The 25,132-nt window shown below is 27.7% G+C and overlaps 1 protein-coding gene across 1 annotated transcript; it reads right to left on the bottom strand.

The window, feature by feature from the left end:
* Positions 1 to 427: 427 nt before the first annotated feature.
* Positions 428 to 5,659, bottom strand: ENP (Phototropic-responsive NPH3 family protein). Its single transcript, XM_068619971.2, has 4 exons — positions 4,626 to 5,659; positions 3,423 to 3,492; positions 1,523 to 2,704; positions 428 to 1,220 (listed from the first exon to the last, which is right to left on the bottom strand). Exons 1-4 carry the CDS (start codon positions 4,685 to 4,687, stop codon positions 681 to 683), a joined length of 1,854 nt encoding a protein of 617 aa, XP_068476072.1. The 5' UTR covers positions 4,688 to 5,659; the 3' UTR covers positions 428 to 680.
* Positions 5,660 to 25,132: the final 19,473 nt, after the last annotated feature.

Here is a 25,132-nt window from a genome sequence, read left to right as displayed (position 1 = left end):
CATAGTAATAAGGAACCTATATTAATATTTTTTGGGTGTATGCTACATGCCATTAAAAATGTATAATATTTATATAATTGTATAAAGAAACACTAATTTCTTTAACGACTTTTGATATCATTTCTAATGATATAATTTTTACTTTTTTATAATTAAAAATAATTGTTATTTAATAAGATGTATAATAATCCAAAAGTAATTATTTAACCCTTAAAAACAATCATATAATTCTTCAATTAAAAATAATCATACAAGTCATTAAATTATTTTATATTTTTAAATTTATTATATTTTAATGTAATAAAAATGCAAACAAGAAAATTTGGATTTTTAATTATGAAGAAAATCATTTAACTTTTCTGCTAGAAGAAGTGTTGAGAAGTTTCTCAAAAAAAAATTAAAATAGTGAAGATAAGGATTGTGATTCCATGAGAAACAAAAAGGCCCTAAACTAGTGAGAGATTTATGAAGAATTTAAGACGATACACTAGCCAGAATAATGATACAGAGACTTAAGACACAACTATAACGTCATTACATTTTTTTGCAACTCTAGTAGTGAGACCTTTTCCTGATTTGTGCATGCATATGAATAATACGAGACATTTTAACATCCTAACACTTTACACTTCACAGCAATTTCACTCTCCTTCACCTGTTTTTTTAAATTATCAACTTTCCTAAGAGATAGAATGCCTCCTGTGTCTCAATGATGAACCAGATGATTTGGTGTCTCCAGGGACAACAGAAGTTGGACTATTAGAACTCCCTGAAGTCTCTGAACTCCTATTTTCTCCTTGCCCTTTTCCAACAATCCACAACTTATCAAAGATTCTCCTTGATCTAGATGGCAGCAACTGCATGCCACTTCTGCTGTTTTTGCTACTCTTCTTGTTCAGTTTCCCATTCTTGTGAAACTCCTCGTCTCTGATCTTCAAGTGACACATCTGGGTGTTGAGGGAATGGCAGCTCTCTCCCCCAGTTTTCACACACTCCTCATTGCCATTCACAAGAGTGCTTGAGGAGTCGCGTGGACTGTTACCGTGTGTCCGGCCATTCGAGGCGGCTCTGATCTGCTCGAAATAGAGAACCTGCACAACCACTCTAAGGGGAAGGCGTTCATTCTGTGCAGCATGCATGGATGCATCCACTGTCAATTTCTTGACATCCATTAGTCCACATATCTTCTTCCTTTCAGCTTTTGTCAAACCTGGGTGCTCCTGAAGATAAAAAAAACTCTATATGAATATTTCAATGTCATTAATCAGCTTAGCTAAAACTTACCAATCACAAGATTGACATTTCCTAGAGTCCTTACCAAATATGCACATAGTTAACCATCACTAACTAGAGTAACAGTAGAAAAATGATAGAGTTTAGATATGTAACTTGCTAACCATTAGCATAACTTATCAAGTAATTCATACAATCTTCTCCAAGGATGCAAAAATAGACTCAGTCATGTCATGCCAATTTTTTATATCATAGGATAATTGTATGCTTCACGTTTACAAAATCCTACCTTCAAGTAGATGTCTATAGCTCTGTACAGACCATCATGATTTGGTCTAGCAAAGTCTGGAATTGACTGTGACAAATTAACAAAATTAGAGAGGCTGAGATTTGGATCATGTGCAATCTCTCCCAGATAGCCATCTACCAACTTGCCAACGTTCAATAAAGACCTCTGGCCTAAAATAGACTCATACTCGTTTGCTTTATCTTTCTTCTCTTCGATCTCCATATCACGGCTTCCCCTTACGTTAGTCATGTATAGGTTCAAAAGATTTTGCACCAGATCAAAATCAAATTTGGTGATCTGAGGAAGCCTTGCTGGAAACAGTAAATCTTTGACAGAAGCTTCATGCAATTTTAGGCCAATGTTCTTCATCAATTGTCCCCTTGAAGACTCATCAGCTTCTACTAATATGGCCACTTTCAATAGCTTCAGCAAGAAACTACATGAACAACCCATGCCATTATCACATGGCAACAAACAGACAATTGTTTCTACAAGAGATTTGTTCCTCCGGGCATGCGCATCGGAAACCAATGCATCAACAGAATCAGGCAACCATCTTACAGCATACATTTTTAGTGCCTCACCAATCACAACTCCATCCATTCTTCCCTTCGATTTGACTGTAATCATAACCCGTTTATACAGCTCAATGTCCAGCTCACATATATCTTCAACCCACCAATCCTTGGGAACAGGCTCAATTTTGTCTTGTGGTGCTGTCTTGTCCTCAACAATTTTATCAAGTTCTGATAATTTCCGGTTATAAGTATAAGACCAAGTGATGTTTGCTGGGTCCACAGAAGTTTTAGATGCTATGGAATCTATGCATCTCCCAACTATCTTTAGGTCCTCAGACCATGGCAGAAGAGATTTAGTAGTTTGGAGAACAATTATAGAATCCTTCCAACTACGAAATATACTGGAGGTAAGAAACACCTCAATTTTAAAAACTAAGTTCCCTTTCTCAATATCCTCAGTCATTTCAAGGTACTCAGCTCCACAACGAGCAGCCACAACATTGTAAGCATTAAGAGTAACAGTCATTCCATAGCAGAACTTTGCACATATTTCGAAGGCCTTGGAACCACCAGGAAAATCATCCAATTGAACTTCATCAGAATACTCTTCATTAGCCCTTGCCAGCAACTTTTGTAAACGATTACTCTTGGACAATAGAGGGAACTGAAATTCAAGAGAAAACATCATTAATAAACAAAAGCAAGAAGCTAAAAGTAGTTCACCTCAACACAAACCAGAAATTATAAAAGGAAATGAAAACTGTGCATTAACTAAAATACAAACTGGTGTAGTGGAGTGGCCTTATAGTCAAATTCGGACTTTATATAATCATTCCATTCAGTCCAATAGAAAAGCAGTGACAATAAGCTATTAAATGGTAAGTAAGAGATGAAGGTGTTGAATAACAAAATATGTCCAAAATAACTGCTAACTCACTAGTTATACAATGGACAACTAAAAATATTTGCTAACATTACTAGTAGACATGCTGATTAATCAAATTAAACCATAATTGCACTTACCTCCCCTAATGGTTAGACTCATTACACTTGAACACTTATTGTTTGAAAAATCACTTACCTCCTCACTGGATGCACAGTTCTCTCATTCTGACATCCTTTTTGTTTAGAGAGTTACACATACCTACCCACTCTTACGTAGGGACCATACACAAAGTCCCCTTTAAAAACAAAATAAAGGGATGTATGTGTAATTTTCCAAACTATACAGGGTGTGAGTGCTATTATCACAAATAACAGGGGTGGTCATTGTAAATATCTCTTATTAAAATAATTAAATCAGGTTTTCTTTTTTTTTCTTTTCATAAAGATCTTCTTATCTAAGAGGGCTATAAAACAAAAATACTGAAAATAATACATACCTTGTGCAGGTGAAACTTCACTTCACCAACAGTTATGATAATATCTGTAGCCAATTCAGATGATATATACCTGCAAAAATTGGAAATGAATTACTTAGCTTATAAAAAAAAGGGCAACTTATTCAGGTCGTGAAAAACATGACAAGGAGGGCATCACTGAACCCTCACCCCAAACTATAACTAAACCGCATCCAATGGTGCATGCAAGATCATGTCACATCATTATCACAAATTATGGCAGAAGAAAAGTATTCAGTGGAACACTTGCAGCCACGAGTATTAAACAAAGATGAATGTTGTTCAGCATAATGTGACAAAAAAGTAGTTATGTTTTACATCTTGATAGCAATCAAACAGGTCCAAAGAAAGGTATATCACATCATCCCCTAGAGAATATCTTCCGCATTATAATGCCAGAAATTTCTGATCTTGAGGGATTGGGAAGCATTCAATTTCATTTGTCAAACATCCAAGGACAATTGTATTTACACAGCAGAAAAATCAACACATTAAAGTCCCCAGCAAAATAACTACCTGGAGACACATCAATATTAATATCACCTGTCCAAACGTGTTTCTCACTTTTCAGTGAAATACATACATATACCACATGCATGACAGATGACACTTCGTTGTCGCATACGGTTTCACAACAGGCTGAAAATCCACACAGAATCCATCCACAAGTAAAATTCTCAAACCTTATCTTGCATTCGCAAGGTGGTAAGAAAAGTATAAGTACAACACTGAAATCACATGCATAATAACAAAAATATTAATTAAATAGGTTCTGCATTATCCAATGATTTAACATGCTGGGAACTCCATACAACTTTACCAATATTTGGACCACAAACTAATAAAAAATTTCACAACTCGAATTCAGGACCACCCCCGATTCAATAACTTTTACTCTCTTCTTTATCATACCAACATACAGCGTGTTAACATTACTTCAGGACGGTTATGCAGAAAAAAATAATATTCTTTTTTTTTTAAGGAAAGTCATTCAGTAATGAAACTCCAACTAGAAGTACACCTCTAACGTTTCTTCAATGACCAACAAGATCATGTTAGTTCATATTCCTGACGCAAAAAAACAAAAAAAAAACATAACAAAGAACACAAAAACATAGAAAAACACGAAACATAAAAACCTTAAAATCAGACACCGGGAAAAAGAAGCTAAAAAGAAGAACCAACCTGATAGATTTTCCGTCAGCTTGAAGAACATCAGGCTTGGAACCCAACTTCATAAACTTCATTTTTTTAGCCTTTCTAATTACTCTCCTTCAAACCCACCACAAGAGAAAACTATATGGTATATTATAAAACAAAAAAAAACAACTTTTTTTTTTCAGTTTCAGACAAAACGACAAGGCAGACCACCGTTTGGTTCGTTTCCTGCCATGCCAACAAACCCAGGAAGAAGCGCGCGTGCGTGCGTGAGAAGGAGCGTGTGAAGGGGAGTACTAGTAAGTAAGAAGAGGGAGAGGAGCAGGCGATGGTGAGTGAAGCTTGTTGAGGAACCAGAAGTAAACTAAAGTGAAGTGAAGTAGTTGTTGGGGAAGGGAAGGTTGTGGAAGCGTGTTGGCGAATGGAATGAATTGAATGCGGTAATTGGTTATTTAATTTTGGTGAGAAGAGTGTGCACGGAGAAAAATGGCGTCAGAGATGGGGGGGTTGTAGTGAAAGAAATAAATGGTCGCCGCCTTTGGTTTAAATGAAAGCGATTCTGTGAAGATCTTGGTTGGGGCGCGAATCTCGAGAGAAGAAGAAGGAGGAGGAGGAGGAGGTGAATGAAGAAGGGTTTGTTTGGTTTTTTGGTGTTTAGAAGGAACGTGAAAGAAAGAAAGAAGAGCGTTTTGCAGAGTGTGGGAGGGAGGGAAAGTTAGAGAGAGAAGGTTGTGTTTGGTTGGTTTGGGTTTGAGGGTAATGTGATATAGTGTTGTTATGTAGGGAGTAGGGGACTATGGTGACAGGGTGGCTCAGAGGTACTTTATGAGGCTTTATGTTTATGTTTATGTTTTATGTTTTATGTTATATGTTTTATGTCTATGCCCAGAAAGCACGCCATCTTTTTCCTTTTACCCTTTTCTCCTTCTCTTTTCTTCTATTCTCTTGTTCTAAAAAACATGAAGAGTTTGTTCAAAAATGATTTATTGAGAGAGAAAAGGTGCAGCATAGGAAGGAGGAATGGATTTGTTTTGATGTGTTGATGATTAAGAGTTTTCTCCTCTACCAACGAAAAAGCATGCCTTATGTACTTTCCCTTTCGTCATTCATTGAGATGCCACAAAATTCACAATACATTAGATGCCACTGCCACACATCGTCACGGTTTCGTTGTTAAAAGGAGTGTAATAATCCACTCTTCTCATGCATTGCCAATTGGTGCTTCCTCTGTTTCATCTTTCGGATCTTCTCACACCTTTTTTCTTTATTTCTAAATCATAAAATACCAAACTTTAACACTTCATATTTTAGTTATCATATACTTTTCATTATTTTAGAAACATAAGCACTTACTAAATATTTGTAAGATATTTAACAATAGATTTGTATTGTCTAGAATGAAGCGATCATGTGTGTCGATATTTAGTATCAACCAAATCACACAAGTATAATTATTAAATATGTATTAATTGATAAATAAATTAGATAAACAACGAAAGGATTCTTCGTATACTATAAATAGATACTACATTTAATATAAAATACGTTATTATTGTAGCATTTGCACCTAGATACCGAACACTTATTTGAGCGTTTGAAAAATCTTTTACAAATATCCTTTCGACCTATAATCAAACTTGAACGACTGAAAAGACCAAAAAGAGAAGAATGAGAACAATCAAATGAGAAGATTCAATCATTCAATTGATAAATACTACTACCTAGTCCATCAAACAAGAACAAAATTAAACTACATTTTTCATCTGCGATGGGAAGAATACTAATTTCACATATTTAAAATATATAATAAAAAATTTAAGCCTAACATTTTTCAAGCCTCGTAAAGAAAACAAATCAAGATTTTAATTTATAAATATTTGTTAATGATTGAAATTTGCTACCAACTTTGACATCTTATACTAAATTTTAAGTATTTATCAACATCTACCAACTACTTAATACGTTATGGAATGTTTTTTTTTATGGTTTGACGTTGATAGTCACTTTATAATCACTACATATATTTCATACATGTAATTAAGATGCTATTGTTTATAAGTTTTGTTATAGAATATTTTTGGTAGTTGAGATGCTATTGTTCATATTATTTTTTATTATAGAATATTTTTTGTAGTTTGAGATTGTCTTAGATAGTCTCAGTTGATAAATTAGAACTTTATTAATGGAATGTCTCCCATAATTTGAAATATCTTCGAGTTAATGTCAATAAATATATTTCATATATAGTAGAATTTTCTTACAATGTTTTGTCATTAAAATGATACGGTTTAATAGTAAAATTTTGAAGATAGTTATTATATATTATATTTATTTAGGGTTTAGGTATATATCATAATCTCACGGTCTTTTTCTTATTTAATTTATTCATACCATGCATCTCGCTATCGTTACAACTTGTACACTGCAATATTTATTGAAATGAATTTAGAATTTTCATTTCACACATAAGAAAATAACGAAAAACATAAAAGTACAATTTTTTTTTTTTACTTTTTGTGAAATTAATTATCTGAGTTTCGTCATTCTCCATCTCTCCAGAAAACAAATGAATGTAACGTTGGAAATGGTTATCTTTAGTCACTTCCAAACTATGATACTTTTGTTTGGATCGAACAGAGGGAAGAAGGAGGTTGAAAAGAGGTTTCAATCAGCACATTCTTTCTTCTCACCGTTGTTGTTGTTATCATGGTCACAATCCTGAAACGTCATATCTCAATCACAAACCCAAGATTGATGCAAATCGTGGGAAGTTTCAGAACAACTTGCATACCAAGGACACAACACAAGGATGAATAAGGATTCTACAGATTCAAATAAATTCTCACCTATTTTATTTTATTCTCAATCTACTTTCAGAATGTAAATACTACTCCCAAATATGCACTGGGTTTTTTACTCGAGGAAAGAATACATTTTACTATTTTTTTATATTTTTTAAATTATACTAAGATCCCATCTGCTTAAAAATTATATATATAACTTTTTATTTATTTCTACTACAAGAAATAATGAAATCTAAAATATGTAATGTATAATTTATTAGTGTCGAATTTTGAAGATCAATTTTTAGCATTTACTAAATCGACGTTATTTCTCAACGTGTTTTTAGATTAATTTTTAAGTAAAGTAATTTAGAGTCAATACTATTATGTTTTTTATTTTAAATTTAATTTCATTTAGGATCAGTTTAGTTGCTTTTAAAAGAAATATACTTTAAATATTAATTTAATTGGTGTTGGTGTGACTGACACTAGTGACATTAATTTTAAAAGAAAATTCTTGTGTAACATCTCCATCTTCAACAAAAAAAAATAAAAATTGTAGTGGATGAAAGATGATTTGAATGAAGGAGATGAATGTGAATGAAGAAGACGAGTGTCCATAAAGGAAATGAGTGTGGAAGAAATAGATGAATGTGAATGAGTGTGAGGGGAAATAGAAAAGTGAGAGAAGAAAATAGTGAGATGATTTGTCATCTTTAAATATGAGTTTTTTCATTAAAAATAATGTACAATTAGTTTTGTTCTCACGAATACTCACATATCCATAGCTGATGAGCATATATTTATTCACAGACTAGTCTTATTCATAGATTATTGGACTATAATAATAAATGAATCAATTGTTTTAATTAATATTCTTATAATTGGGTTTCTTTGGGCCTTAGCTATTATTATTGTTAATTTTGTGTTTTTAAAGTAAATTATTCGGAGGAAGCATCTACCTCTGTGAATGGGCCAAATATGCAAAAGTCCAAATTGCTTCTTGAACCAAAACAGGAAAAAAGAATTTGAGGAGAAGAAAGAGAAAATAAAATCTACAATATCTAAAAAATAGAATTGGAAGCAAATCTTCTGCAAAATACAATAATTCTGGAAAGATGGAAACTTGGAAACTGTTAACAAAATATAAACTACAATATTTTCCCAAGATCCTTGGAGTAGAAAAACCTATAAAAGTACACAAGCATCAAAGAGAAAAGGGAGAGCTTGATAGGGTTTTCTTAGTTTTTTTTCTTCTTTGTAATTCTTTTGTTTTGCCTCCGCACGGAAGGCTAAACATTTTTGGTTGATTCTTTTGTAATCTCCCATTGAGTTCTGAGGTTTTGTTCAATAAAAGTTTCATTTTTCAATCATTTATAGCAGTTGTTTTTATTGTCTAATCTTCTGGAAAACTAGTTTTTGTGAGAGGTTATACTTGAACGCATGATTGAAGTCTTCCTTATCTTAAACTTTGGTTTCTTAGTTAGCTCGCATTGTTCTAATTAATTTCTTGGACGCATGATTCAAGAGAGAGGAGATATGCATTCCCATGGAGTATACGCACGGAACAAAGTGGGTATTGATTAAATTAGTAGACGCATGTTTTACTGGTGAGTTCCAGTTGAATCAGATCTGTTCAATCTGGTTTAGCTCTGTTGGAGGATTGAGAAAGGATTAATCTTTAGAGAACCTGTGAAGAATTCAATAGTGGAAGAACTTGGGATCAACTGCTTTTTATTTGTTATTTTAATTTTTTTTATATTTTTCTGCACAACTATCTAAACCCCTTTTTATTATTATTGTTATTGCTAACTTTTATTGTTGGCACATAGATTCTAAACATTGATTTACTGATTTTATTATTGGATTTGTTTGGGAGACGACTTGGGGTCATCTGATCACAATTATACTATCTATCATCTCTCTAGTGTTAGACAAGTCTACACTAAAATCATATTAATTTGACAACAAAACGACAACTATCAATAACATATAGATTCATGTCATCTTAGTTAATATTGATATTGATAAATATTAAAGATATATTATAATAGTATCGGCTTAATCGATATTAACTTAAGTAAATAATAAAATAAATAACATTAGTTTTAATTTAACCGATGCTAACTTAAATAATTATAAATACTAAAAAATATTAGTATTTGTGCTAACCTTGTTTATTTTTAATATTTATTTCAGTTAAAATCAGACTCTATTATTGTAATAAATGTTTACTTTACCGACATATATGTTATACATAATAGAAAAATTAAATTTAAAAAACGTAGTGAGTTTTGTCACCCAAACAACAATTCATTGTTGGATCAGTGAAGAAATCATATCATTTTTTTCTCTTCTAGAATGAATGTCGCTCAAGCACTTGAGAGTGAGTACTTTAATGGCTTCATGATGTGGTAGGTTATATTTGAATACTATTTTTGTCTTATTTTAAAGTCGAGTTTTGTGAATTGTCTCTTCTTTTGTATGAGTTTTAAAAGAACATCATTTACAACTCTTAAAGCAAAAATACAATATCCTAAACATATTTTGATTATGCGCTTAAAACATTATAAGCCTAGTGCTTGGAATATATGAACCAGAACAAGTTGAGTGTTTGAAATATGTGAAGTAGTTGTGTTTGATTAACACTGATCATATTACAAATGCATATATATTGTTTGACATATGATAGGATCAAGTTCCATCTAATAAGCAAATTGAAGATCACTCAAATTATAAGTAGAGACCAAGACTTCAAGCTGATACACATGAAGAACATTTAAAAGCTTAAGTATGAAGATACATAAAATGTCTTCTACGTTTGTTCTAGGAAGATTCGTGCCAAGCAACAACGTTCAAAAATACATGGATATGTGAGTTAAAGCTAAATTGACCACCAACTTTCCTGACACGACTAATTTTAACTCTAACTCGATCGTCTATCTTGCACAATATTCACTTTTGACTAATGTTTGGTGTAAAAGGATGTGATATGAAGGAAGATAAGTACTACCAACTATTAAAGATGTGGCGTCAAAAAGATAAGAGAATTTAATGCTCCATGTCATGCTTTTAATGTTTCTCAACATAAGACCTCATGTTTCTCAACATAAGACCTCACGAGAGGATGACAAAAGAAGAAAGAAAACAATGAAGAGAGTTCCAAGCAACGATACTTTTCTAAAGCCTATAAGAATACATGTTTTGAAGAAAAAGAAGACAAGAAAGTGAATCATATTTTGCAAGTGTTGAAACTCTACTGATTTTTTTTGTGTGCTCTAAAGCTTTGTAAAAACAATGTTTGTGTTCATTCCTGCCTACTAGTAGATAGAGCTTAAACTTTATATACATTGAAAGACGTTGCCCTCTCTAGAGAGTAGAAACTAGTGATATGTTGATCATTCAAACCTTGTAACTAGGTTGAGCCAATAGTGACTAATGTCAAGAATACTCATTCATGAGCTAGGAATTGCTAGTGTAAAAAATACTCAGTGTTAACCAAAACTGACTTCATGAAAAAGTACTCAGATGTACTTCAAAATGATAGACTATTTAGTAGAACTTAACTGATTTGTGAATAATTAGACATATACAGTCTCTAACAATAGACGAACTAGTATAAAAATAATGAGTATTTTCTTTCCTTAATCTTTTACATTTCGTGTTATTATACTATTTGACTAACTAAAGAATCAAGGAACAATTAAACCTAATCATTCAAAATTTCATCAAATCTTTTATTTATATGCATATCACCTAATTTCATCAAATCTTTTATTTATATGCATATCACCTAAATAGACAACAATAAAAAAAAATTACAAAATGTTCAAAACAAAATTTAACCTATTTTGTGTTATTTCTTATTTTTCACAACAATTTGAGAATATAAGATGATTTTATAACACTGTAGTTTAAGTTATTTAAAGAATATAGTTTGGGTTGTTTAAAGACACCGTGTTGAAATTTTCTTGAGAAACATGCTTTAATATATACATATATTATTATCAAAATCAATAATAGTTTACTGTTTGTTTGTGTATAAAGATTAGAGTGTCATCTATACACATATAGATACGGGAAAGATCAAATTGCATCACTATAATTTTTGTGATATGTTATATCGCCAGTATCTTTTTTTTTTTAAAAAAGGTGAATTTTGTCAATTTAACTATTAATTTATAATTATCTATGTCAAATTTGATTAAAAATAAATAATATAAAAACAAATTGATTTAATAATTTATATCTCAATTGTTAATATATAAGATAAACACTTAGAGTATTTTACTTGAGTAAGAATTGTACGGTCGTCACATATAATAACTATATTGTAATTAATTTTTTATTTTAACTAAATAAAATAAATATTCACTAATTTCAAAATTTTAATATTATTTTTAATCAATACTAAAAAAAATAGCATAAAACTATTATCTGAATTTTAAGGATGAAAATAAACATTTTCATATTAGTTATATGATCATGAACATATATTTTTTTATGTTTTATTTCAATATTACATTTTCATCGTTAAAATTATTCACTTTTCATTTTAACTAAAAAAAAGTTTAACTTTTTTAATTACCAAATAAATACTAACCAAACACAACATTTGTAAGTATAATACGTCTCAAATTTGATTTTTGAAAATTCAAAATTATACTTTGTTAGAAAGGTACTTATTTAAACATATTATATTATATATATATATATATATATAAATAGATATAGATAGATAAATTGAGGGGAATGCCGACATTTTTTTTTTGTATATGTCAATTATAAATCATTAAACACGCCAAAAGAAGTCAATTAGACAATTAGTAACTTTTACATATAAAAAATAATAATTTGTATTGTTTGAAGCTTTTGAAACAATTGAACTAGTGCATTTAGATAATATAAATTATTTAAAAAATATGTTTTTTTTCTAAATAGAAAAGTACTGCATCCACTACTCAAACTCTTTATATATATTTCAAATTGATCAATTGTAAATAACAACATTTATATGTACAATTTGAATACATTTATTTATATACTTTATAGAAGTTTTGAAGAGAAGAGACCATGTCATTGAAAGGAATTGAAGAAGAAGGAAAAGGACAATAAGCAAAGGACAACATAGAATGTAGGAAGAGAAGGGATATTGAAAGTAATTAAGAGATGAAGATATTTATTTGAAAAATACCAAAATATACCAAAATATCATTTAATCAAAGATATCATGTATAGTTTATTTTAATGACCTTCTTCTGTTCTGACACTGGAAACTTTGGTCAATATTTATATAATAGAAAAGGTTTTTCCTGCAAAGTTTGTTCCAGGTTTCACTAGAACAATTGCTAGAATATGAAACTGACACCTTGGTGCTAATGAACCTTTCCAATGAAAAAATAAATGCTTTTGGAAAAGCCACCACCTTCACATGCAATATTAGATTTTCAAACTTTGATAATAATTAAAAATTAATTTTGGTGGATTCAGAAAACAAAGGTAAATTCTTTGTCATTTTCTGGGGATTTAATCTGTTTTGAAATTTAAAATGTTTTATGGAAATCACAATTTTGTGGCAAAAAAGGTGGAAAATGGTGGAAAAATTACAGGAATAAAAATATGTTTGTGATGTCTTTGTCTGACAAAAAAAGATATTAAATTAATCATCTTCTTTTTAATGCTTATGAATACTTGACCTATAAAGCAGACTATAGGAAATAACAATTAATAAGATAAGATGAGGTTATAAGGACCACAATCAAAGGAAAATGGTCCTCACATCACATGCATTTGATAAAGACTAACTAAATGCACCATCCTTTTAACCTAAGACCACCATGTACCACAAAGGACTAAAGGATAAGATAAGATAAAAATACATATTAATTCAACATCAAATTTAATACAATTAATTACACTTTATATTTTGAATTCTTATTTCTATTATTATGAATTAAAACTATACCGGTTAGGATCGGATGATATGATAATACTTGATATCGAAGATTACTGACTAACTACCTTAAATACATCAAAATATAAAAATATATATACAATAAATAAAATAATTTAGTTGTTAAAATGATACATTAAATATGATATAGTTATTTTTTTTTACAAATATTAAGTGTGTTTGGTTATTTATTTTAAGATATATATAGTGAAATTATCTTTAAATGGACATGTACTTAAAATAGTATTCTTTATTATGAGTTATTATATGTTCATAAACTTAAGCCAACTACATGAGATTATTCTGCCTAGTCAAGGAGACTAGTATATTTAAGAATATATGAAAAATAAGATTATATTGTTTGATATAGTTTTACTCAACTTAAACAAAATTGTCTCTATTATCAAAATTCAGTAAACTAAACTATTAAAAATGAAACTAATTATAATTTATTTAATCTTGTCATTTCAAAAGTGTATTCACACTACTTTAAATATGAGCATCTCATATTCAACGAATAGGATTAAGGATAGTAATTTTTTAATATGAAATCAAAGTTAAATAATATACCTAAAATATAATTAAGTCTTCTCTATAATAAAATTATTAAATAGTAATTAATTTAGAGATAAAAAATATATATTAACTAATTTAAACAAGAAATAATTAATCATTATATTAACTAAGTTATGTTTTGACTATTAATTACTTTAAAGATTTTAAATTAATTTTTAATTATAAATTAGTGATTAATTTTGAATCTAAAATAGTTAGTGGTTAAAACTTTGGTTGCTAATGTTAGATATTAATTTAGAAACTATTTTATAATTTTTTATTAATAATAGAAACAACTTTAGATCTCAATATTTTTTAGTTTATAAAATAGTATTTCACTTGGTCAATTTAGTAATTAATTTTTTTTCTATAAAATTAATTATTATTTAATAATTTTCTTTTAGTGTTTTTTGGAAATAAAAATGTCTTAAAAATAGATTTTGAGAGTAAATAAACCTTATAATGCCCGTAAAATAAGATTTTTACATGATTATCTTGAGTATGAGACTATATATTTATAAATTATTCAATAACAATTCGATAGTAGATAATATGATAAATTCAAAAAATCTCACTAGGATAAACTTTAATGACATATTAAAAAGTAAATTTGAAACCTAACTCAACTTTACAAAGTGAATTTTTAAAGTTAGGTCAACACTTGTTTATATACTATAATTTAACTTTATTTTATTTTTTTACATTTTAATTTTTTGTATTGTCTTTCATATCTAGATAGTCACATTAAGCTATTGGAGATGAAACACTAAGATTGTAGGATTCGTGCTTTGAAGGGTTTGTATGAGATTTAGCTTTGACATCATACTTATTTTATTAACGAATTGATTAATGAATTGAACACATTGTAGAAACTTGGATTGTATATAACAAGTGTTCTTTTAGAAGTTTTTTATACAACCTTAATCATATATTAGATGGATAACAATGAATGCATATAATATGTAAATGGATTACAGCACCACAAGTGTTTTAATATAAATATATTTATTATTTTTCGATAAAAAAAATATCGTTAAATTTGACCATGAATTATGAAATGAGGTATTGTACATGCATAAATAGAACGTTGCCTATTTTATAATGCTATATCGAACTTATGACTTGTTTGGTCCATATACCCAATGATTCAAGTTTTGTGCATGTTCTTTTATAGAGATGCACAATTTCTGGGTAACAATTTGGACAATTCACTACAAGAACAAATAGTTTTAGCGTCGGCCAAAAACTGACACAAAATAAGAAAAGTTAACATTAAAGCGTGATTAATGTCAGTCTTGCATCAGCTAAAAAAACCCATGCTCCATGTCTAAAAGTTATTGAATCTTGTGTCGGTGTATGGAGGGGACGCTAGTAACGTCGACCTAACAAAAGCAAATTGGATGATTAATATTTAATAATATAATGATAGGGTTGACCAGACTAACATTAAATAAACAAAAAAAAAGATAACCTTAGTGTCACATAAGTAAACACTTTAAGTAAATAAAACATTTTAATTAAAGGGTTTGTGTCGGTCTAATTGACGCTAATTGGTAGAAAAAAATTGACAACATCAGTTAAGTTGACACCATGAGTGATGAAAAAACAATTAGTTTAAAAGCATATCTAATTCGTTTTTAAATTTTGAAACCTATCTATATCAATTATAAGTTTAAACCCAATATCATTCTAAATACAATGTCAATTCTTATTCAAAATTCAAATCCACTTGCAATTTCAATTGTAATTTCATATCCAAATTCAATATAAGATGTAATTCCAAATTCAATTATAACATCAACCAATCAATTATTTAGTTTATAACTCCAATTCTAAAGAAAACATTTTAACAAATTTAATATCCCTAACTATTTTTTTTTAGTTCCTAAATTATTCAAAAAGGATTTATGTATGCAAAGAAAAAAATTGATATATCTTAAGAGTAGTTTCTCTCTACACTTTTTGATTATTTGACATAAACACCATGTACACTTTCATTATGTAACAAGTAAGTTTTAAAAATATTACTAGTATAAGAGGAAAATTTACCATAATAATATAATTTTGAAAGTATTATTACATCAAACAAATTGATATTGATTATAAGATTGGGTAAGTTGTGTTTGATAAGCATTACTTCATAATAAAAGTTTTTTAAGTATAAAAGTTGTAATTCAAAACCTACATCATAATAATAAAATTTTGAGTATTAGAAGTTATTAAACCAAATAGATTTTGTAAGTCTATATTCCCTTCTCCATGATGATGATGATCTAATATTTTATTTTGCCTTGAAGCATTTAAATATGAAATGACATGTATCCACAATGTGAAGCTACTACGTGACCTTGGTGTGGTAGCATGTGTGATGCAAGTGGCTTTCACATGGGTCCACAAAATCCTCTAATCATAAGTTAGGCAAATGGTGACACTATACCATTCACCAAAGTCCAATGCCATATAATAAATTCGTCTATAAAGTTCCCCATGCCAAAACCATCACTTCTTTTCCTCTTTCTTCAACCATAATTTAGTGCAACAACTCCAAAAGTGTCGTTAATAGCTACCATAATTGCGGACAATGCTCGTTAATTATGTCCAAACCTCAGCTAAAACCTTGCAATAAAGGTCTTAAAACCACTTTTCTCTTTTATTTCTTTAAGGTTTCACTTCACTCTTTAGTTTAGGCATTATAGTTTTCTCATTTCAATCTCATCCAATTGAATCATTAAAGTGTCATAAATATGTGGTTTTAAAATTTTATTTTTTAATAATTTTTTTTTCATAATAACAGATTATTGTTATTATTTAAAGTATTAGTTTAGTTGAAATCTCAAATTTTATAATAATATCTAACATAAAAGTTTTTATAAAAACATCTCTCATTTTAATTTTACAAATTTGATCTTTTTAAGATATAATTTGCGATTTTAATTCCTATATGAAGCTTACATTTTAGATCCAATTAATTATGCAAGATTCAAATCACATACTTATATAACTAATCCGAAGAATTTAAATTTGAAGATTTAAAATCACACCATTATGATACTAAAGAGACCAAAATATTTTCTTTTATAATCATGTTAATTTCTCAAACGAAGAAAATATTAAATAACTTTCTAGTGTTAAATAAACTTATGATAAATTACTTACCCTTATTTTAATTAGTTATATATGGACAGTGTGTTTATGACACTCAAATTAGTTAAAAATAAGTGAAACAGTAAATATATAATCGATATGACTCTTTAAGTAGTTTGTTTAGTAGCCTGATTAATTATCTAAATATTTATTAGCACGTAACCCAAATGTTCTAGTTTTTTACAAATTTTGTTACCAAGGTGTTTTCGACTTTTTTTTTTTTAAGTTTCCTTTAATTCAAGTACCAACATATTCAAGTAACAAAAACAAGTGTTCAAGTTTAATTTTGTTTGGTGACATAAAGTATTGTTGAACCGAGAATATTAATAATTCAAAATACAAAAGTTCTGATAAGAAACTAATATACTTAAACAAGTGTTATTTGAAACAAATACATATAATAATTGAAAAAGTAATCTCTACGAAAGAATCTGGTTGACTATTTTGAGTGAGATTTTTTTTCTCAATTATATATATTTTTTTTCTATTCACAAAATTTAAACTCAAACTTATATTTTGAAATTTTGAAGTATTAGATTCTAAATTTGGTAGAAAAACCTTGGTAGCTAATTAGATATCAGTTTAGAAACTATTTAACAATAATGTAAACTGATTTAGAAACTAAATATTTTTTTAATTTTTAAAATGCTCTCTAATTTAGTCATTGTAGTAATTAATTATTTTATGTTTAAAATTTGTTTATATTTCATGATTTTTTTAGTTATTGATTATAATTTGATATTTAGAGAAGGTGATTATGTATGTAAAGTATTGTATGAGATTGATGCAACTTAAGGGGGTTTTGTCTAATCATATGCGCATGTGTGGGTAAGGGGAAATGATGGGGTGAGATTAGGCGTGGGCAAAAGGCTATCACAAATAAATAATGGTGGGTTTGAAGGAGGGTCCCAATACTTGATAATGGTTGGGGTGTGGAGGGTCTTTTAGTTGGCAAATTGACCCTTTTAGGGGACCATGTGCCCCCCTTTATGCCCCACTTCTTTCCCTTCACATTTTAGAATCACTTCCTCATTTTTGGGTCAAGGTTCTGTTTGGCTTCACCATTTTATCAAGCTTTCAAGAAGCTCTTCTTCAAAAACCCTATCTAACATCACTACCTTTTCCCCCACTCACACTATCACTTCCACCCCTTCAACACCAATTAGGGTTACACAAATGCCATGTTTTCTAACACATGCTTCCCATCATGCACAAAATTATGTTACAATAACAATAATAATAATGATGTCAATGCCATTTTGTGCTTTTTTTTTTCTTTTTCTGTTGGAGAGGACGAGAACCTATGATGATCATGGCAAGTCCTATGTATCATGATGCAAAGGTATAAAAGAGAGCATCATTGCATTTTTGTAAATCGAAAAATATCATCATTACTTAATTACCGATTTCATATTTTTGTGAATAGAGTAATCATTAAATAGCCCAAGAATAATATAAGTTTTTTAAAAGTTATGTTGATGCTATATATATATTTCTATGGTCTTTTGCAGTGTATGTGTGTGTTGGTGATGGGTTAAAATTGAATTAACAAAGAAAGCCCTTAATTACCAATTCAATTTTTCTAAATGAAATTCATATATTGGTTGAATCTCATTGTTGATGCAAAGATTTTGTTGGTTTGTGAAGAATTAACTTATAATAAGTATTAAGATGAAAACAGTTCAGTTAATGTGTTTAAGAGTTTAAGAGTATAACTCATTTGAATAAGATGAATTATAAATATTTAATTATTTAATTTAAAAAATTTATAAATTGAAAAATTGAACTATTCAAACTATATTTCATAAAACTCTAAAATATATTTTCTATGCATTCTCTCTAAAAGTATGAAAAATTTGGTTATTCTTTTTTAGATGGGAGTTCAGCTTAGAGATCCTGTAGAAAATATAACATTTTGTCTGATTTTCTCCAAAATCAAACAAAAAATATATGAAAAATTATTTTAAATTACTTATTTTTTAGAACCAAGAAAATATTTATGGATTTATTTATTTCGACCCAACAAAATTTGAGTTTGCTATTTGGCATATTCATTCATAATTGAAACCAATGTTACATAATTTTTTTTAAAAACGATTTTTTGTGTGTTAAATGCTTTTTAGTGTTAAAGTTATAATATTTTTTTAAGTATTTAAATGAAAGGTTACATTATTAACATCGTTCAGGCAATAAGATTCTGTCAAATACTATAACATGCTTACAAATCACATAATAAACAAATAGTATACGGATGAATACTCCTGAAATATTCCTGTTTTAATTAATTTTATTTTTTATTGAAAAAAAATATAATAAACAAATATAATGTGAATTACATGTAAGATTGTAGATTGTTGCACATCAACTTTATTTAGAAATAAACTTATATAATATTTATTGTATATTTGAATTATATTTTTTAAAATTAAAGTGATGCGATAGACCGTATACTTATTTTAAATAATTTATTAATTAAAATAAATTTAAATAAAAGAATGTAAAATAAAATGACGTGTGTGTTTATACATATATCTAAACTTTATTTAAGTGTGTCAAAATAACGTAAAACTATTAATAAAAAAAATCAAATTTTTAAATACGTATTTTAATTAATAGGCCATAGATAAAATATGACATGTTTGGTCATACATATATCTGAATGACTTTTTAATATTTAAATGCACTATAAACTACACAGTTATATTAAAAGAATCAGTACAATTTTTTTTAAAAGAATCGGTACAAAAATTTTAAATAAAAAAAGTTGTGCATGCAAGCATACATATATATATTTAACTAATAAAATAATATATAAAAGTATTAAACAATACCTATTTAAAATGTAAAGAAGATCTAAATATTAATGAAAACATTTATAATATTTATATAGTTTGTAGAATGAATTGAAGTAAACAAAATGAAGGGTATGAAATTGGATATACCTGATGCAATCCAAAATTTAGGCCATAGCAAAATTTTAAACAACCTCATAAACAAAGAAAATGTTAATTTGATATCAATTTATAATTATAATTTGATTAATATAATTTTAAAATTATTTTATTTTAATAAATATTGCTCAATTATTATAATTTAATGTAAAATTTAGAGTTTAGTTGTTTAAGAAATATATTAAAACATACTTGATAAACAAATAAATAAACTAGCATACATTTTGATTCACTCAACATTTTCTATGACTACAACAGGAGCAAGTATTCACGGTTAGTAGGAGGATAACCAAATTGTCCAAAATATAGTGGTGCAAAGAGCAATACGCTTATAGTGAGATGTTGTTATTCTCCTTTTTATTTGTCCTCCTCTCTAGTGGTTGCCCTTTTTTCTTATTACGTTTTTCAATTATCAAAACATTCTTTCTTTCTTATGTTTTTCAATTTTATCTTTTTTTTATTCTCTTTTCAGTATTTTAAATTATATATATATATATATATTAAAACTAATGCTATTTTATTTTAATAAAAAAAAATTCACGAACAAACTTTAATTTCTTTGATCAAATTGACTATTGATAATTGTGTTCAGTTTCATTTATGATCAAGTTAATCTCGTCTAATCCAAGTTATTTCACTCTAATCCAACCCAAGAATTTCTCTTATATTTAGGTTATGAACAAATTATATGGCTTGAATTAATTTAGACAAACTTATTATGAATTGACTTGCTTCAAGTCTTGAATTGATTTTTGTAAGATTGTGTTATTTTTTTTTATTAGTTTGATCCTTGAAAATGACAACTTCAAAGGAACAAAAATATTAACCCAACATAATACAACCTCTTTAAGAGTGGGTTTAGTTGAATTGTTTAACATAAAAAAATGTCAACCTGGTATTTTTTTAGTGGGTTGGGTAATGGGTTTGTCGAGATCCTACCCAACTCACGAACACACATGCATGTTGGACCACCTCACATATATCTAATCACTAATCACACGCTCAAAATGTTCATTTATTGGCATGATCAACTAAAAATAACTAAATTAGAATATATAAGTGGAGGTGCAAACATTATCTTAGAAGTCGATTATACATTATCATTAAACAAAAAAAATGGTTAAAACCTATGTTTAAAATAATAATATACAAATAAACATGTTTTAAGACAAAAAATAAAATATTATCTAAGGACTCAACATTATCTAAGTACGAAACACATCATCTATACCTTAAAAAAACATAGAAAACATAAATTTAGTAGGGTTAAGTATAATTATAAGTATATATGTGTTATATTGTATAACGTTCTATCTTGTCTTCTCAAACATTTACGAAAAATGAATTCATTTTCAAGAGAATATGTTGGATGAATTCATTTTCAAGAGAATATGTTGGATTAAAGATAGTAAAAAAACACTTTAAAAAAATAAAATAGAGAAAGAAACATATATTTTTTCCTACATATCAATGCATTTGCAAAGTAAAGACAACCTACCTAATACAACACGACAAACAAACTATATTATCATATAAAAAAATGTTAGTTAATAAGTGCATTGAATGTCATTTACTATGATGATTTTCTCTATCATTATCAACTTTCATGCTTAATGCACTCTCTAAATGATACATTCAACATCTTTGAATGAGTACCTTTTTAAGAGTGTATATGTATAAGGCAAGTTCGTTTTTTGTCAAAACAATTTTTTTATATTATATATCTATAAAATAAAAATGTCTGCAACATTCTTATTTAATGTAATTTTAAATAACTTATAAATTATTATTACATACATATTTTTATTTAAAAAAATATTAATTATTACTTTTGAAAAAAAAAAAAATTAAAATACCAATAAAATTTACAACTTCAATTTAAATAAAATACACTAAAGTGTATAATTTTTTTACATTTTATTTAAACGAAGTTGTTAAACCAATTGACGACTTCAATTAAAAAAATAAAAATTAACATATTAATAGGTTTAATTAATGTTGTATATACCAGAGAATTTGTTTATTAAATTATACTAGTTTTGTTTCTAATATGGATCGTTTGGAAATAAAAGAATTTGTTTGTTTTTCAAAATGGAAATGTAAATGCTAAAGAGGCATTATATGTGGAATAGTTGAAGGTATGAAACCCCATGATTTGTGTTAAAAATACTAAATTATGAGGGGAGAGCTTAGGATTAACTGTCCAAACATTCCATGTATCACAGAAACATTGATTTCTACATATGATTATGGCAGAGTGAATGGGGTCAGATGTAGAAGCTAAGCGATACAAGCACATTGCATGAGAGAAACTTTGGTTGCACAAAGGTGTTGAACAATTAAGTAACTAGAAAATAGTTTTGATGAGAGCATGGAGATTCTGCAGATTGGTTTCAACTTTTGTTAGTGTGCTTCCTGCATCTAGTATAAGAAATGGGAGAAGGGATATTCTCATGCTTCGTGTTTATTTTTGCTGCTGAGTGTGCATTGCATCCACAAATACTGTATATATCTTTTATTTGTAAAATGGTTACTGAACCCCAAATTCAACATTTAATTCAATTATTTTTTACCGATTTCAAAAAATGTTACAGTGTTCAAATTTGAATTTGCGAAGGACTCATAAATTGTGATGAAAAATAGATAAAAAAACACGCACAAAAGATAAAAAAAATCATGTGATTTAATTTTGATTGAGGTATGATCATAAAAATTTATTACTTTTAATGCCATTCTAAATGATATTACAATACTCAGTTTACCCAATTTATTACTTTTTATTAAATATATATATATATATATAATACTAAAAAATTATTAAATAAAAATTAATTTTTGAAATAAACAATTAGTTAGTATATTGAATAAATTAGATACTATTTTATATACTACAAATTTATTGGTATTAAACTAGTTAATAAATTTATAAACTAATTTCTAAATTTATAAACTAGTTTCTAGATTTATATACAATTAGTTAATTGGTATTTAATTAGTTATAAAGTTTTAACTACTAATTTTAGAATATAGAGTAAGTGGTAGCTAAAATCTTTGTAACTAATTAAATACTAGCTTAAAAATTAATTTATAACTTTTTATTTTTAAAATAATTTCTATTTAATGATATTTTTAGTGATATATTACAAAAAAATATTAAATAAAAAGTAATTTCATAAACAAAAATAATTAATTTTTTTTAAATAAAAGGTTTCATGTTAGACATTACTATGCAACTTGACATTTTGGTTATACTGACACCTCAAGTAACAACAATCATTTGTCATCGCATGAAAAAAATATTATTAAAAAAGAAAAGAAAAAAAAAACAAAAATATGGTGGAACTGGATCAAAATCCATATATTAATAAAAATGATAAGTAGGTAGACTATACCTATTTATACAAAATTCTAAGAATAGAATAGATGGTAACTATTATACCAATGAAAAGATGATCTATGAATAAATCATAAATTAGTCAACTTATCATCACATGCATTCCCTTCACGAAAAATATGAATAAGCATAAACTTGATTTTCCCATCGTAATTAAGACAAGTATTTTATCGATTACGAAGCATCAAAGGAACATTGGTCCTAATCGTAAACGCAACAGAAACCAAAGTAGAATCACATTCTAGTGAGACATTAGTAAGCCCCATCTTTTGAGCTTCCTCCATTTATCATATTAACTAGATTAAATTTTATTTTATAAAAAAAATATTAGTATTTAGATAATTTTTATTATTAACAAAAATTTATAAATTGATATTTATTATTATTATTATTATAATTTTTATAATAATTTAAGTAATGTATTGCAATGATATTTCAGTAGTTTGGTTCTTGAAAAGGATTTAATTTAATTTTAAATAAAATATTATAGTTTTTCTAATTTAACTGAGTTTACTTCACTGTTTTTTGAATTTAATTTAGTTTTTAGCATCCCAATTTCCAATGGGTATTCAAAGTGGGCAAGTTAGCAATAAAAGAGGATAATAAAACTTTCATAATTCTATCATTTGAATATGTTATATTTTATGACAATAAAATAGTGTTTAATTTTTTTTTCCCATTCCTCTTATTTTAGAAGAAAAAGAATGGTAAAATAAGTACATTAATTTCTATTATATTTTGTCGAATTAAACCTCAATATAATACATATTTTATCTAGATGTAACATGGCTTGGAGTGCGAGTCCAGCAATAGATAAGGCCCACAAAAGGTATCATATCAACAATAATTACATATATAATAATTAACGAGTAAATAATGTAATTATTAGCAATTTGTTCTCATAATAATTTACTAATGCACATTTCTTAGTATGAATTCATTAATTTATTCTAATAAGTATATATAGGTAAAATTTCCAACAAATCTTCATGAACACATTCAGGACAAAAAAAAAAAAGAATAAGTGAAATGCAATTTTCTACAAGTTAAAATTAACTTATATAAACTAATTTATAGAAAAAATATTTCACTTAGGATATGTTTGAGAAAAATTCTCCACAAAAACTAATATGAGAAAAAAAAACGTTTTTCTTTAAACTAAAATTTGCTTATAAGTAAATTAAAAATGAATTAGCATTTGTACATTAATTTATAAAAAAACTAATTAAACTTACTCTTAATTTCTTTAAATTTTTTATTTTATAATTTATATATAAAATAAATCTTGTTTATAGATAGACTCACTTTATTTTTTTATTCTTCATCTTAGAATTATTGATAGAGAAACTTTTGAAGTGCAAACCGTAACCACTACGTTGCAGCCAAGATGCACTCACTTGCTGAGCTGGAACTTTGTCGGTGGCAACCTAAGTACTTTCTTCTTCTTACACGTGGAAAACGCATACATTTTTTTTTCAAGATGAAGACAAAAATTACGATTAAGAAAATGCCATTTTCTTTAACCACGACCAATTATAATTTTTTTTTGGTATTTTTCTTTCCTCATCACTTACTTTAACAGGAATAAAAGGTAAGTTATGAATAAATGCTTATCCTTTTCTGCATATATGAAACTTTGTTTTCATTATAAGTGACAACCCAACCTAAAAACAGGTGGAGAGTTTTCAATATCTCACCATAAGTAATTAGTATAATGTTAATTAAGTATTATTTGAATTATGTGAGGTTTTGGT

Source organism: Phaseolus vulgaris, chromosome 1, assembly GCF_051622355.1.
Source record: "Phaseolus vulgaris cultivar YP4 chromosome 1, ASM5162235v1, whole genome shotgun sequence".
Lineage (NCBI taxonomy): Eukaryota > Viridiplantae > Streptophyta > Magnoliopsida > Fabales > Fabaceae > Phaseolus > Phaseolus vulgaris.
Note: the sequence above shows the minus strand (reverse complement) of the source record. Positions and strands in the feature narration are given on the sequence as shown.

Coding starts and splice junctions, on each gene's coding strand:
- ENP (XM_068619971.2), bottom strand. CDS start 4,687: ATGAAGTTTATGAAGTTGGGTTCCAAGCCTGATGTTCTTCAAGCTGAC. Junction 3,493..4,625: donor GCTGACGGAAAATCTATCAG/GTTGGTTCTTCT, acceptor CAATTTTTGCAG/GTATATATCATCTGAATTGG. Junction 2,705..3,422: donor TGAAGTTTCACCTGCACAAG/GTATGTATTATT, acceptor CTTGAATTTCAG/TTCCCTCTATTGTCCAAGAG.